This window comes from Dreissena polymorpha, chromosome 9 (assembly GCF_020536995.1).
Source record: "Dreissena polymorpha isolate Duluth1 chromosome 9, UMN_Dpol_1.0, whole genome shotgun sequence".
Classification (NCBI taxonomy): Eukaryota; Metazoa; Mollusca; class Bivalvia; order Myida; family Dreissenidae; genus Dreissena; species Dreissena polymorpha.
The window spans coordinates 85,756,059-85,773,308 of NC_068363.1; the positions used below are offsets into that span (position 1 = coordinate 85,756,059).

The 17,250-nt window shown below is 36.8% G+C and overlaps 1 protein-coding gene across 6 annotated transcripts in view; it reads right to left on the reverse strand.

The window, feature by feature from the left end:
* The window catches only part of LOC127843910 (zinc finger CCCH domain-containing protein 18-like), an 88,187-nt gene that overhangs the window by 69,225 nt on the left and 1,712 nt on the right, over positions 1-17,250 (reverse strand). For 5 of the 6 annotated variants that reach the window (XM_052373800.1, XM_052373804.1, XM_052373805.1 and 2 more), the window contains exons 2-4: positions 15,292-15,416; positions 4,394-5,852; positions 3,090-3,554 (exon numbers count right to left, since the gene is read on the reverse strand). In XM_052373800.1, coding sequence (XP_052229760.1) covers positions 3,090-3,554; positions 4,394-5,852; positions 15,292-15,398 — 2,031 coding nt within the window. In that variant the 5' untranslated portion in view covers positions 15,399-15,416. Of the gene's footprint in view, positions 1-3,089; positions 3,555-4,393; positions 5,853-15,291; positions 15,417-15,801; positions 15,937-17,250 lie in introns of those variants that run through there. The other variant, XM_052373803.1, reaches the window with a different exon arrangement.

Genomic DNA, 17,250 nt, shown 5'->3' on the forward strand with positions numbered 1-17,250 from the left:
TTTCCCAATATATTTATTATTATTTTTCTTGCTTTTCAAATGTGTAAATAAAATTGATGTTGTGTTTGTTTACACGTTTTCATACGTCTTGTCAAGATTGGGGTTGTGATTATCGAGCAATTTGCGTCACCTGTCAAGTTTTGTGTAGCTAGGCTATTATTATGCGAACCGGCAAACGACTTCACACCGCCATTGTTTGTTTAACGCCGGTAATGTCAGTAATGGTGTTGAGAAGTTCGAGTCGTTAAAGTCTCCTGTCAATTATAGACGCTCGAAAAGAACGCGTGAGATGGGAAATAAAATGCGCGGTTGTGAATAAGTCATGTGTGAATAACCCCATGCCAATACCAATAAAAAATTTAAGTGTCTTAGTTATACCAAGCACACTAATCGGTGCGCAATGTGTACTCCTCCACGATAAAATCGTGGACAGTTACTTCGGAGACTTCTGATGAAAACCTTGATGGTATCCTCATGGAAATTGTGCATTTCATGCATAATTCATTTAAATCGAAACATTTACGCGTTATATTATAATTTAAAAAAACACACACAAACAAGTTGTATCTTTATCGTTATCTTCTTTAAGATAATTAATTATTGAAAAATAAAATAACACGTGAGATCGGCAATATAAATAAAACGATTTTCAGTGAGCCTACGGTACGGAAATTTAGCCTGAATTTTTTTTTGCTTCAAAAACTTTTTTTTCCCATTTTTTTTGCTTCAAAAAGTAGATGCGCGTTATACATAAATGCACGCTATACACAGCGTTTTACGGTAATCAATTCAATTTGTAAGTCGATAAAAAAATAGAGTGAATGCATAACTAGAACGAATTATTTCATTGGACATGACATCATTTCGCAGCCAATGGTTAATTTATTTTAATAACACTTTATTTGATTGGTAAGTTGAGATAAAAACAACAATTCAGATATCAAGGAAATTGTCACACCTATCAGAATGGCTGAAAGTGACCAGCCGAAGAAAACAAAATCCATTTTGAGTTTTTTCCTCCGGAAAGTAAAATTAGAAAATACTGACAATAATAATAACACCCCAACAGAGTCTTCCAAAGTCCAAACATCGTTTAGCAATGACAAAAAAAGTCTGCCCCTAAACATACATTCAAAGCAAATTGGCTTCGAGAATTTTCTTGGTTACTGTTTGACAACAACAAAATTACATGCAGTTTTGACATTAAGCACTAAAAAAAGAAACACTTTACTATCAGTAATTCTAATTTGAAAGGGTATATCATATTCCAAGCAGATGTAGACAGATTTAGCAGCGTTTTTTTTCACCTGTTTGGGAACAGGTCCTGTCCCCTAGAAATTGGGAATTTTTGAGTCGCGAAATCCTTCAAATTGGGAATTATCGCGTCGTTAAATCCATCAAATTGGGAAATATCAAAAATCATACAAATACATCAACTGGAATCTATTTTATGTAGTAAACAATGCTTTTATACACTATCAATGGCATTCTGGGATAGGGTAGATCATAAGTCTGTTAAACAAATACCAGTTTATAAAAAAAATAATAAGAACTGGTTTTCCAGATATTGCCGCAATATAACTGAAAATTGTTTAAAATGGCATAAAGCCCAATGAGGTAAAAACAAAGGGCACAAGGTCAAATAAGGTCATGAAATAAAAGAATTAAACAAAGCCACTTTGTAATAATTTGACTGTACAATGACAAATGAATTTAAACTACTCTCTAAAAATATCACTTATAATACTCCTACCAGCTGTATATTGTTACAGGCAAATACATGTAATTACACAATTATGTGTTCCCTAACTGGCTATTCAAAGTTTGCGTGACAAACTCTTACTGGCTCTGAAAGATTTTCTCTAAAAAATCAGCCGTATAAGCTTCTATCATAGGGTCCATTTGCTGCCCGGTCTGACTGTGAACAGGGAAGCTTGATAAATGAGACGACATATTTTCTGGCTATTTATATAAAAACCACGATGCGAGTGTGCAAAATCGTCGGAAGTAGTTGACTATTTAACTTCGCCGCGAGTATTTGAAGAGTAGAACGAGATTTCGGATTTCCATATTTGGGTTTGTTTACTACGAAAAGACGTCGCTACGAATAAAACCAAAACCCGGGAAAATATTTTGTCAAAGTCGGCATTTCGAAATATCTATCATTCTTTTCGGATAAGGGTTTTATTTTGTATATTGAATCTGTATTTAACGAGAACGTTCAATAAACAACTGTCACGAACATGTGAAACATTGTTATCGAAGCGTACAAAACAAGGTCAATTTTACTACTATTGCCTTATTTGGTTGACTGTTTCCCCGCCAGCATTCAATAATGCCGCATTATGTATGCCGGCCGGGGAACAGTCAACTTGGTAACTAGGTGGCTCCACCTATCGGAAGTTGCGTCGGCCTCATTCTAAAAGAACGACAACAACTACAACAATGACCGTTTCCTTTTCATACTTGTTTACTAACTTCTGAAGTCGTTTTGAGACAAAAAAGATAGTCTATTTGGGATTTTCGAATCAATACGAGGCCGTTTTTATATAAACTATTTGGGATAAGGCCGTTTTCTAAATTGGGAAGGGTCCGTCGGCGATTTTGGGACCAGGTCCGGTCCCGATTGGGAACAGGGCCGTTTACCGGACCCGTTCAAAGAAGGAAAAAAACGCTGTTTAGATGTAGACATTAAATACCTGTAACTGTTCAAAGTTTTGTTCATATGTTGACAATTGTTTGACATTTTAAAAGTTTAAAAAATGTTCAAGTTTGAATTAGAATGTTACATCCTGTGGACTGGCTGTAGGAAGAAATCAAGCCAGTTTTAAGAGTGCAAGTAAAAGGTAGTTTCTGAAAATGTAATTCTGCTACAAATATATTCTTGTGTCCCCAGATTTTTCCCTTTTGTCCCCACTTTTTTAACCCTAAAGGGTCCCTGTTCCCAACAGTAAAGATTCACTGCAGAACACTGCTTTAAGGCAGTGATATGGGGAAAATATATACTTTTTAGATTGGGAATAGGTAAAAATTTGGGCTTCTCAATAAATAAAAAAAACAAAAAGCACATTGTTAATGACTGCACTTACCACTATTTCTCCCTCAGATTCACTGCCTTGCTTATCCTTGCTGTCATCATGTACAGTGTCATCGTAGTCCAGTTCCACATCTTCCCCATAGCTGGCCTGCGACTTCAATCTCTCTCCTATATCACGAACATCTTTATGACCTGAGCTGGTCTTCGCTTTAGATTTTGTAGTGTCTCTTCTATCTTTGGAGTCTCTTGTTTTTCTAGTATGAACACTAGCCTTTGTTTTAGTATCCTCTTTCGCTTCTTTGATGTCTGGAACATTATCAATCTTAATTGTCATATTTTGTAAGATCTCTTTCACGATGACACCATCGTCTTTGCCAGTATCATCAATAGTCACAGTTTCACCATTTTCCTTTATTTCAACCGAGCGAGATTTATCCTTTGCTGTAGATTTGCTACTTTCAGTTTCCTTCTGAGGTTCTTCGTCTGAGCTGACGATGCTGTCACTTTCCACATCACTCTGAATAGGAAAATAAGATTCGATATAAGTGCATAAGTTCAGTTGTTTCAGTTTGGTAAACATGCAGAAATGAGACAGAAACAGTTCTTAATAAATATGCATTGTTTATTTTTGGACAGGGAGGGAACTATTGGGAAAGGCCTAACTTTATCCCATTTGTAATTGTTTCAACAGTTGTTATACTACCAAAAGAGAGAATTTAATGAAACTGATGTTCAAAATTTAACAATTAATTTGGCTAAGTAAATTTAAAGCTTCTTTGAAGCACATTTATCAAACAGCTACCGGGGTTAAATGATGAATAGACAGGGGTCTCTCTCTCCTTTGGGGGAAGAGTACCTGTACCCTCAGGTGGGGGAATTTAAGAGTCGTTTGTCAATAGACAAGCCCAAACATTCTTTTTAATTAAATCATTTAAAATATATTTGTTCTTGGTATATCAGCACATGTAAGTTGTATGTCATTATAAAATTTAGCTTTTACTTATCAAAACACTTTATGACTGAAAAAACTGAATATCAAAATACACAAAAGTCTGTTTATGGTTTTAATCACTCCCTGGAGGTATTTTTGTCTTAACTGGGGGAAAAAAATATACCTTTTCAAAGGTGGAATGGGCCGAATTTTGGTCCCAAAAATTGGGGATCGAGATCCCTGATAGAAGGAAACTCTAGGTGTGGGATAAACATGTGCTTTACATCATATTACATGCCTACCAGCTGTTACTACATGTACATAGTGGACTACTTGGCAAGCCTTGCCATGTAAACCTTTCTTCAACTCGTCGGAAATGAAAGAACTAAAAGACACTATATAATAAATATTCTTTATTTACTGACCTCATCAGACGAAACTTCCTCCACTCCAGACTGGACTCCATCCTCACTCACACCACCAGTCCGACTGAGAGACTTCCGAGCGGACTTATCCTCTATGTCACTAAAGTCACCCTCCTCTTCATCTGATACCTCCTCCATTCCATCCTCTGATGCTTCCCCTTCTTCTGCACTCTCCTCGCCTTCTTTCCTTTTTCTCAGCTTTGCACTCGAATAATTATTAGTTTCAGCACTATTCACTAGAGATTTTGCGTTTGGTATACCTGATAAAGTCCGTTTTTCAGTCTGGATGTCTACAATTTCACCGTCAGAGTCATCATTGTTACTGAACATTTCTTCATCATCTGACACTTCTTCCATACCACTTTCAGCTTTATCATCACTAACATTAGATTTCTCCAACTTCCCTGTTATTGCTTCATCCTCACAAAGATCTGTCTCATCGTCAGAAACGTCTTCCATTCCACTTAGTGATTCCTTTACCTCTTTATCTTCTTCATAAGAATCTGCTTGCTTGATTTCAGTTTCCTTTTTACACTCATCACTAAGTTTGTTTTCTGCATCATTATGTGTACTTTTCCAATCATTATCTGTCTCTGCAACATTAGTATCCGACTCTGAGCTAATCAAATCATCAACAGTATTTTGAAGATCTGTACCTTTGAGAACCTCATCATTTTCTATGTTTATCAAATCGTTACCTGTTTTTTTAACAATATTATCTGTGCTTTGATTTTTATCTTTTTTTTCTAAAACACCTGAAATTGAATTCCCTGAGATTTTGGAATAAGTTTCATCTAACCTAGTTCCAGACTCTGTCAGATCAAGTTTATCATTATCATATTCATTTCTTCTATTCCCTACAATTTTTTCATTCTCATTATCCTCAGTTTCACTAAGCTCAGACAAATTAGTTCTATTTTCAGTTTTATCAATCACATTTAAATCCTCATTGTGCCTAGGAGACATACATTCTGAGTCTTCTTCACTATGGCTATGTGAAAAAGTCTTCTCTTCAGCTTTCTCATCATTATTTTCATGTGAATAACCAATATTTTCCTGTCCTTCAATACCTGATGAACGTGATTCATTAAAGGAGGAATCATTTTCATGATCAGTACTAACTGAGGTATTGTCACTTTCTACATTTTCACCACTAGCTGCATCACATTCATTCTCCTCTTCACACCCTTTTGTATCACTACTTTCACTTGCTTTCTTATCATCAGCAATTTCTGCTTGCTGCTTGACATATTCACCATCAAATTGGATAGAATCTTCCTGCCTGGGCAGATTGTCAATGTTACTGGACACATCTGGTTCATCATACCCAGTCTCTGGATCATATTTGTCAATCTCTTTGCCTAGTGTTCCATTCTTATCATGTGGCCCAACATTTTCCACTGGCTCAGAAGTATCCATTGCCATTTCATCATCTGCATCATCCACCATGCATGTAGGCCTGTAAATTATGTTTATTTAAATAAAAATATAAATACATGTTCTTTTACAAGACTTTAAACTATGTCATTACATCAGTCACTCACCTTGCAGGTTAATCTGCAAACCCTTCACATTTTTACAACTAAAAGCAATATTTCTAAGCAACCCGACCTTTTTTTTTTAACTGAGGCATGACTTTATCTAATTTTGACAACAAATCATGCTTGATTGACTAATGAAGTTGGTCGCTTTTAGCTTTCCTGTTTATCCTTAATTATTCCCTTATCTTTAAAACCAAAACAGGTCTTATAGAGATGCATCCATACATTTTAATTTGCATGTAATAATCCTTCAAAAGGCATTTAAACAAGCAAATTCGTTGAATTGATATCCCCCGCCGTTATACTTCTGGACACAGAAGTATTCTGGACGGATGGACAAGGCCAATGTGCATGATCCTCTTATCCATATGTATACTCATACCAAGTTTCAATGAAATCCGTCAAAGCACTTCCAATATATGGCTTCCGACACACAAAAAAAGCATTTTTTCAAGATACAAAGGGCCATAACTCCGTTATTATCCAATGGTGTACAATGCCATTTGGCGTGCATCATCCTCTTATCCATATATATACTCATACCAAGTTTCAATAAAATCCGTCAAAGCACTTCCAAGATATGGCTCCGGACACACAACAAAAGCATTTTTTCAGGAAACAAAGGGCCATAACTCCGTTATCATCCGATGGTGTACAATGCCATTTGGCGTGCATCAGCCTCTTATCCATATATATACTCATACCAAGTCCAAGTTTCAATAAAATCCGGGGGGGGGGGGGGGGGGGGTATTCTTGGGTGCGATGGTTGGACGGTATTTCAATCATAAAAAAATAAAAATAAATATTTGTGTTTTTTAACCGTTTCAAAGAAATAAATAAATTGGGGGGGGGGGGGGTATAGTATAGTGTGAGGTGGTCATTTGTGAGATGATCTTAAAAGAAAAAAAAAAAAATAGGGGGGTGGGGGTGGTAAAGTATAGTGTGAGGGTGTGGTGGTCATTTGTGAGATGATCTTAAAAAAAAAAAAGAAAAAAAAGGGGGGGGGGGAATTCGGGGGGGGGGGGGGGGGCGCATTCTTGGGTGCAATGGTTGGACGGTATTTCAAACATAAAATAAAAAAAATAAATATTTGTGTTTTTTTAACCGTTTAAAATAAAACCAATTTGGGGGGTGGGGTGGGTATAGTATAGTGTGAGGGTGGTGGTGGTCATTTGTGAGATGATCTTTAAAAAAAAATAAGCGGGGGGGGATTCGGGGGGGGAGGGGGGGAGGGCATGGCATTTTTAGCAAAATTTAATAATTTGACCTTGAGAGTCAAGGTCATTCAAAGGTCAAGGTAAAATTCAACTTGCCAAGTACAGTAACCTCATGATAGCATGAAAGTATTTGAAGTTTGAAAGCAATAGCCTTGATACTTTAGAAGTAAAGTGGATCGAAACACAAAATTTAACCATATATTCAAAGTTACTTAGTCAAAAAAGGGCCATAATTCCGTAAAAATGACAACCAGAGTAATGCAACTTGTCCTTTTACTGTACCCTTATGATAGTTTGCGAGTGTTCCAAGTATGAAAGCAATATCTATGATAGTTTAGGGGTAAAGTGGACCAAAACACAAAACTTAACAAAATTTTCAAGTATAAATATTTCTAAGTATAAAGGGCCCATAATTCCATCCAAATGCCAGTCAGAGTTACATAACTTTGCCTGCACAGTCCCCTAATGATAATTAATAAGTGTTGCAAGTATGAAAGCAATAGCTTTGATACTGTAGGAATAAAGAGGACCTAAACACAAAACTTATAATAACCAAATTTTCAATTTTCTTAGTATAAAAAGGGCACATAATTCTGTCAAAATGCCAGTCAGAGTTACATTACTTTGCCTGCACAGTCCCCTTATGATAGTTAGTAACTGTTGCAAGTATGAAAGCAAAAGCTTTGATACTTAAGGAATAAAATGGACCTAAACACAAAACTTAACCAAAATTTTCAATTTTCTAAGTACAAAAAGGGCACATAATTCTGTTAAAATGCAAGCCAGAGTTATCTTACTTTGCCTGCCCAGTCCCCTCATGATAGTAAGTAAGTGTACCAAGTTTGAATGCAATAGCATTGATACTTTCTGAGAAAAGTGGACCTAATCGCAAAACTTAACCGGACGCCGACGCCAAGGTGATGACAATAGCTCATAATATTTTTTCAAAAAATAGATGAGCTAAAAAAAGAGTCCCAATGAATATTGCACACGTCTTCAAATTTTCAGCAAAAATCCATTTAAATAAAAAATGAATATAAAACTAGTGACCTCAAAATCATTAGGGGTCATCTGCGAGTCATGATCAATCTACCCATGAAGTGTCATAATCCTAGGCGTATGCATTCTTGAGTTATCATCCGGAAACCATTTTACTATTTCGGGTCACTGTGACCTTGACCTTTGACCTAGTGACCTCAAAATCAATAGGGGTCATCTGCAAGTCATGATCAATGTACCTATGAAGTTTCATGATCCTAGCCCCAAGCGTTCTTGAGTTATCATCCGGAAACCACCTGGTGGACGGACCGACAGACCGACATGTGCAAAGCAATATACCCCCTCTTCTCCGAAGGGGGGCATAATAATAAACATTGTTGGTTTCATTATTAACAAGAGATGTGTTCGTCAGAAACACAATGCCCCCTATTGCGCCGCTTTGATTTATTTTTTTTACCTTTGACCTTGAAGGATGACCTTTACCTTGAACTTCCACAACTCAAAATGTGCAGCTTCATGATAATGCCACTTTGAATTTTTTTATATATTTTTTTGACCTTTGACCTTGAAGGATGACCATGACCTTGAAGGATGACCTTGAACTTCCACCACTCAAAATGTGCAGCTTCATGAGATACACATGCATGGCAAATATCAAGTTGCTATCTTCAATATTGAAAAAGTTATGGCCAATGTTAAAGTTTTCGGACGGACAGACGCCATATATTTGACATTTGACCTTGAAGGATGACCTTGACCTTCACCTTTCGCCATTCAAAATGTTCAGCTCCATGAGATACACATGCATGCCAAATATCAAGTTGCTATCTTCAATAGTGAAAAAGTTATGGCCAATGTTAAAGTTTTTTTCGGACGGACGGACAGACTGACATACACACATACTGAAATACTGACTGACGGACAGTTCAACTGCTATATGCCACCCTACCGGGGGCATAAAAACACAAAAACAAAATGTACATAAGGAATCCCACTCATTATGTTCTCTTTATTGTTACTAAAATAAACAAGAGCACCGCCTTGCGGGTGCAGACTGCTCATCTATTTTCTTTTTACAGGTGAAGGGACTCTCATTTTCAATCACAAAGGAGGGAGGGGCGGAGTGAAGAGGGGTGTATAGTGTGGGGGTGTGGAATTTATTACATTATTTTCCAATAATGCGGAAAAAAAAACGCAAAAAAAAAAAAAATCGGGTGGGGGGGGGGGGTGGGGGGAGTGGGGGGGGGAGGGATTTTTGGGTGAGATGGTTGGACGGTATTTCAAACATAAAATAATAAAAATAAATATTTGTGTTTTTTAACCGTTTCAAAAAAAAAATTGGGGGGGGGGTGGGGTGGGGGTGGGGGGGTGGGGGGGGTAAAGTGTGAGGGTGTGGTGGTAATTTGTGAGATGATTTAAAAAAAAAAATTAGGGGGGGGGGGGATTTGGGGGGGGGCTGGGGGTGGATTCTTGGGGTGCGATGGTTGGACGGTATTTCAAACATAAAATATTAAAAATAAATGTTTTTGTTTTTTAACCGTTTAAAAAATAAAATGGGGGGGTGGGGTGGGGGGGGGGGTATAGTGTGAGGGTGTGGTGGTCATTTGTGAGATGATCTTAAAAAAAAAAAAAAAAAAAAAAAAAATAGGGGGGGGGGGAGGGGGGGAGGAAACAGGGGATGGTTTGGGTGGAGTCTATTGTGGTATGTCAGGTAAGAGTAGTTTTGTCAAAGTATCAATCAAATCTAATCATAAATAAAGAAGTTATGGCAATTTTAGCAAAATTTAATAATTTGACCTTGAGAGTCAAGGTCATTCAAAGGTCAAGGTAAAATTCAACTTGCCAGGTACAGTAACCTCATGATAGCATGATAGTAATTGAAGTTTGAAAGCAATAGCCTTGATACTTAAGAAGTAAACTGAATTGAAACACAAAATTTAACCATATATTCAAAGTTACTAAGTCAAAAAAGGGCCATAATTCCGTAAAAATGAGAACCAGAGTTATGCAACTTGTCCTTTTACTGTACCCTTATGATAGTTTGCGAGTGTTCCAAGTATGTAAGCAATATCTATGATACTTTAGGGGTAAAGTGGACCAAAACACAAAACTTAACCAAATTTTCAATTTTCTAAGTATAAAAAGGGCACATAATTCTGTCAAAATGCCAGTCAGAGTTACATTAATTTGCCTGCACAGTCCCCTTATGATAATTAATAAGTGTTGCAAGTATGAAAGCAATAGCTTTGATACTGTAGGAATAAAGTGGACCTAAACACAAAACTTAACCAAATTTTCTAGGTATAAAAAGGGCACATAATTCTGTCAAAATGCACGCCAGAGTTATCTAACTTTGCCTGCCCAGTCCCATCATGATAGTAAGTAAGTGTACCAAGTTTGAATGCCATAGCATTGATACTTTCTGAGAAAAGTGGACCTAAACGCAAAACTTAACCAAAATTTTCAATTTTTAAAGTATAAAAAGGGCACATAATTCTGTCAAAATGCACGCCAGAGTTATCTAACTTTGCCTGCCCAGTCCCCTCATGATAGTCAGTAAGTGTACCAAGTTTGAATGCAATAGCATTGATACATTCTGAGAAAAGTGGACCTAAACGCAAAACTTAACCGGATGCCGACGCCAACGCCAAGGTGATGACAATAGCTCATATTTTTTCTTCAAAAAATAGATGAGCTAAAAATCATATAGAAAAAAATAAAATAAACAAGTCTTTTGAGGCAAGTGTGCATAAAAGTGTTTCATATATTTACATACACACCCCACTTACATTGTATATACATTTACTTTTTTGTAAACAAAACAGCATTACCCTATACTGATATTTCCATTTGAAACAACAATAAAACCAGTTAAATACAAAAGTCTTTGACAATCACAACAGTGTTACCAGATGACATCAATTAAACCTATGCCTGAAAAAAACTGCAAGTTGTGAATGGTGTTGGCAGACATCAAAGGTCTTTAAGGGGCAAGTTTCTAGGAAGTTAAAATTGTACATTTGTAACACATCAGCAAGTGGCTATTTCAAAGGCATCAATTAATATTACATTACTGTAAGCATGCTCATACTGTCAGATAAAGCATCAGGGCTTAGCTCCCTAGAGAATGGGATGTGGGAAAACTATAGAACAATTAAGAAACATTAATGCACTTGATTTATTCGAATTTAAACAGGTGAGTCTGAGAGGAAATAAATTGTGTTGGCTTGAGTTTAAATAGGAGGTTGCCCTACAGGTTTTGTTTGTTAATGGATTGACTTGAAGATCCCAGTTATACAAAAAGGTGTGTCCTGGGGACTCTAAATTGGTTTCAAATAGGCGTCTTTTTTCAAATTTATGCGTACAAATACGTTTGATTAGGCGTTTCCGAGAGCCCCCGATAATGTCAATACATTGTGACTCTGATTGAAGACAGTGAATGGTTATGGTTCTTGAGCATGGAACTCCTCCTAAAAGATATCTTTACCCAAATTAAGTACATGCATCATGTTTAAATCCTGTATCTTATCTGATATACAGTCCTGAAAACTAACATCACACGAAACAACAAATGGCAATAACTCTTATCAAAGCAAGTGTAGGGTATGGTATTGGTGCATTTCACTTCTCCTCAATACTAGAGCTGCAACGATTTACCAACAGCTCGATTCGATTTCGATTTCAGACACTCCGATACCGATTTTTTCGATTCGATTCATCTTCAAACCTAGTTTTATCATATATTCACTCTTCTGCCTCAAAATAAACATTTCTGTTCAAAAGTGTCGCATACCTAGATATCTTGGGCATTTGTCAAATTGTGTGTTTGTTTTATATATTATGGTTGGTTCAACAGTGTTTTAAAAACTGTTGAAAAGTGTGTAAAATTAACATTTGTAAGAAATATTTTGCAAGAAACTGCCAATTGTCTTTCAAACTATATCAATTTTTCAACAAAGCACATAAAAAAGAATAGCAAATTAAGACTCAATTTTAATATAAAAAATCTTCTGACTAGAAGATTGTGTTGAATACACAATAATATAAAATTAAATAAATAATCATAAGAACATCTGGAATCAGTGGAGTGATAGTACTATCACTATTATACTTATATCCAAAACCGCTACAAGCATGCCTACCATTTAGCCGTGACAGCATCACCTGTTACCTGTAGGAAAAAGCACATTCTCTTATAAACTTAACAAATTCCCAACAGAAACAGAACTACTTTTCTGGCTGGCGATTTGAGTAGTTGCACTTGTGCTACCTCTTAGTCTTGCTAATTCAACTTTATGTTTGCATCCGTGAAGCACAGTTTACACTTTATTGGGAGGGCTACCATCCCGAAACCCAAAATACTGCCACACTTGTGATTTCAGCTTCTTAGGCGCATCTGATAATTTCAATTTGTCGGCCACAACTTGTTCAGCCATTTTGACGCTTTTTCCGAAAGAAGACCGTAACGCGCTTATTAATTGGATGACTAAAGTAATAAGCAGCCAATTGCGCGCGTTGTAATTACAGGCTTAGATAAAATCTACACCTTCCCGCATCAAATAGTCAGAATACAGCGAGCTTTACGTATCTATGTATATATATGTCTATATGTTAAAGAATCGAATCGAATTTGGTAGGTTTGGTATCGCAATCGAATCCACGCATTTCGAACCGATTTTCGATGCATCGGATCGAATCGTTGCAGCTCTACTTGTTATTTATTTTCCTTGAGCAATCATTGATTAGACGCTTATCGAACAGTGTTGTAAGTCAATCTCGCGAGATGCTAAAACTATTATTATTACTGGGTAGAGAACTCGCGACGATAGATTCGTTTTAATGTCTTTTCTGTGATATTTTGAGGGCGCAACGCACAAACATCAACTGTACAATGACAATGAAGGTTGCAACAAAAATTATGAACAGTCAATGAAACGAAAATGCCGACCGTTACGGAAAAATAATCGGTCATGGCTTAATTTTGTATTGGGGACTTTGATTCTGAGCCAGCGTTTCTGACTGGCTGGTAAGTGCATTTCATACGTAATGTAAAAAACAACATGCCATTAAATATCATGCTCTAACTTACAAGTATAGTTTTTAACAGATAAAATTTATCTGTCAAAAAACGAATCCTGACATTAAATTCAAATGTGTATCATACTGCATTTTAGATGCTGGTACAATCGGCGACAAAACAGATGTGGCTTAGGCAATGGAACTACTGCTACAAATGTCATTTTAGATTAAGAAGACTCAGAAGTAAGGGCAGAACGGTTACCTTCTTGTTCTACTTCTTATGCACAGTCTTGTTTGACATTGCATTTACTTTTTTTAGATATTTGAAAATTCATTTCATGTTATAACATTGTTTTTGTTTTCACGTAGCCTTTAAGAGCATACTTGAAATGTCAGACCTGGATGTCAGTGACTCAGAGAATGATCATGATAGAATGGAGATGTCTGGAGACCTTGTGTTAAATTTTTTGTCAGACATTAAAAGTGAATAAAACAGAATCAAGTGTTTATTTGTTTAATCTTTATTGTTCTATGCTTGTTCAATACAAACATAGTTACAAATGTAAGAGAATTATAACTTTTATTTCTGGCTAGTTGAAATTGATTCGGGCTCAGCACCCTCACACTACTTTGGGGGAAGGTGTCCGCAGCCCTTAGGATTTTTTTGTAAATGTGGGAATTTTTATAACAAAACACAACAACTGTGTTGAACTGTTATAAACATATATTTCTATATATGTGACTGTCTATAGGACAGAAAGGTGGTCTTTTACTCAATCTGTATAACAGTAATCTTATTTAAAAGTCCAAATATATTGCGGTTGAAGGGGTCCAAAGATCGCGACCTAGATATATCCGGCGCGCAATATAAATTGTCAGGTTATTATTGCATGTTTAAGCATGCATTAGCATAATTTGGCAATCTCAAAACACGCTATTTTCCTATCTTATTGAAGTATGTGTTATATCCATATGTTATTCATTGGTATAAAACAAAACATTATTCCATGTAAGTATTTTCAATTGTGTATAATTAAATTTGTAATCCGAAAACAATTGCCAAGTTTTATTGTTCAAGAAAGCATGCACATATTAGACCCCATGTACAAAATCATCAACAATGACGTCATCTTATCCTCATGGAAAGCATGGTGCATTTTGACAAACTGAGGGAGCTTTGCCTCTCAATTAAAAGCAAGTAGTTTACACTGTATCTAACGTGCAAAGATTGTTGAGATAGGTCAGTATTGACTTGTGACATTTACAGTTAAAATTGTATACACCTTCATGTGTGCACTGGTGCGTTTTGGCAGTTCAAAGCAATTTCAAGAGAGAATGTTAACACCCAAAATGACCTGATGTTTGGCAAGAGGAGTTATTGTTTATCGCAGTACACAGGTGTTACAGTGATGTACAATGAAACCAAACAATCTGGTCAAAACTGGATTATGAATGTCGGATTAAACAGAAAATTAAAGTGGGTGAAAAAAGGGTTAAATACTAGCTTGTACCTGATTTTATCTCCGCAAATTCTCAGATTAAAACTTGTTATTTGGGGATTATGCTCGTCACATTTTTTGGAGCCATAACCATAGCCGATTTGTGATATATTGGACAACGCAATATAACGGACAGTAATATATTGGAGTCAATTTTCAACTATAAATCAGCAATTTTTTTTCTCATTTTCTGAAGGGGAAAAAATCCGTTTTTGGGGGAAAAAAATATACTTTTCAGGTGGGGGTCTGTCGCTGAAATTGGGCAGCAGATTTGATAGATCGAGGGCCCTGGGGCTAGTAAAATTTCCAAGCTGGTATACTGGCTGGGCTAGTGCCTAAAAAAAATTAATGCCAAGACTGCTGATATCTTATATAGTTGCAGAGATATAGCCCTGAAATGTTTGTGAATGATGGTCAGACAGACAGACTGAGAGACGTAAAAAACCAACAAATCTATATCTCTCCGCCTTTCGCAGGGGATAAATACTGCAGGTTAATGACTTCCCTTCATACACGCCCTGATTGAAATTTTGAGATCAAACCAGGAAAACTTGTCTTTCCTGCAGACAAGTCACAAGTGCTTACCTGATAGACTGGTTCTGAGACAGGTCACAAGTGCTTACCTGATTGACTGGCTCTGGGATTGCTCCATGGGACTGGCTGGTCCGCCCTCTTCCATGGCAGATTCTCCAGTCCCAGGCGACCCTGGGCATTCCAGCTCAGATGACATAGGTGCGAGCCTCCTTAACTGAAAAACAGTCCAGTGTAAGTATTCACATCTCACAATCTCTCGTTGGCAATCACAGTAATAAAACCTGGTAAAAACCCTTAAAAAAATCCTAAGAGCATATGATTGATAAATTAAGCATCTGTCATAATTAAAGAATTCAACCATTACATATTGTCAAGAAAAAAGATAAAGTATTATAGCCTTCTTTCCTATCTATTCGTTCAGCCCTATCTATTCATGAACAATCTTCACGCGAAATTTGCCGCAATCCGAACGGTGGCGCGTGCCCGGTTTCTATACAAGTTTTGACAGGAGATATTTTGCTCCCCAGATATGTGAAAAATGCGAACTAAAAACGTAAGTAATCTATTCAATTTAACTATTTTTCAAAATATAAACCAACCTTTCGCCCAAAACACTCATCCTTTTAATGAAATATGCATATATTTCACATTTTTTCTCCGTGTTTACATTTGTCTTTCCGTCTGCAAGGCTGTTTGGATTGCCCGGATCAAATGACGTAATTTTATCAAGTCAAACAGATGCTTTAGCTAAAAAATTGAGGCCCGCAATGGGGTTACTGCGATGTCTGTAGTCAATTAATTTTCAATTAACATTATGGCGTTTATCTTTTTGCAAATTCTACAATTGTGGAGCCCGATAATTCCTAATCATTTCTTTCGTTCAAAAGCCCACTCCATCCAGATATCATGGCAAGTATAGAAACTATACAAAAGATAAAATTCTAGAGGCTTACTATGATGTAAAGAAACATAGATCGTCTCTGCGCAAGGCGGCGAGGGAATATGGTGTCCCCTACCAGACATTGAGAGACAGAGTCTCTGGCAAGGTTGATCCTGAAGATTTTGCGAGGGAAACCGTACTTGAGACAGAAGAGGAACTGGGGCTGGTAGAACATGCGGAACAATGTGCAAGATTGGGATACGGGTATTCAAATATGGAAATGAAAAAACTTGCCGGCGAACTGGCGTTCAAGCTTGAAGAAGGAAAAGAGACAAACCCCTAAGTAACTGTTGGCTTTATGGTTTCTTGGGACGTTGGAGAGAAAAGCTTTCATCACTAAAGCCATCTGCTCTGGATTCCAACAGAGCGAAAAATACTACCCCAGAGGCCGTTCAGACATACTTTCACAATCTTAAGAATACCATTGACACCCTACATCTTGAAAACAGGCCAGACCTGATATTTAATATGGACGAGACTGGCATAAGTCCAGAGCACAGACCGCCAAATATTATTGCCCCTTCCAATGAAAAACCACATTCAGTAACGTCCCCTCGATCAGCAAGGACGACCCTCATAGCATGTGTAGCATTGCTGGAAGCAACATACCTCCCTACTTTGTTTTTAAAGGTGAGGTATAAAAACGAATATCGATAATTTATGCAATTAACCATAGTTCATACAATTTTACGTCAAACAATAAAGAGAAACTCAATATGTATCTCATTTAAAACGATAAATTGATAGTAACCAAATGATATTACTTCTTTTTCGATCAATACTACCGATATGTTTCGGACTTAAATCTAAATAATATGTTATAATTTAACAGGTAAAAGATTCAACGAAAACTTAATGCAAGGTGCATCTGCTGGGGCCGGTTAAGCTATGTCCGATTCCGGATGGTCAACGACCACAGTTTTTCAGGATTACCTAAAAATCCATTTTCTTAAACATGTAAAACGGGACCACGAGAACCAACCCGTCCTACTTGATGGACATACAACTCATACATCATCCGAGTTGATCCAATGGGCGCTTTCCAACAACATACACATATTTGTATTGCCGGCGCACACTTCACATGTTTTACAACCTCTTGATGTCG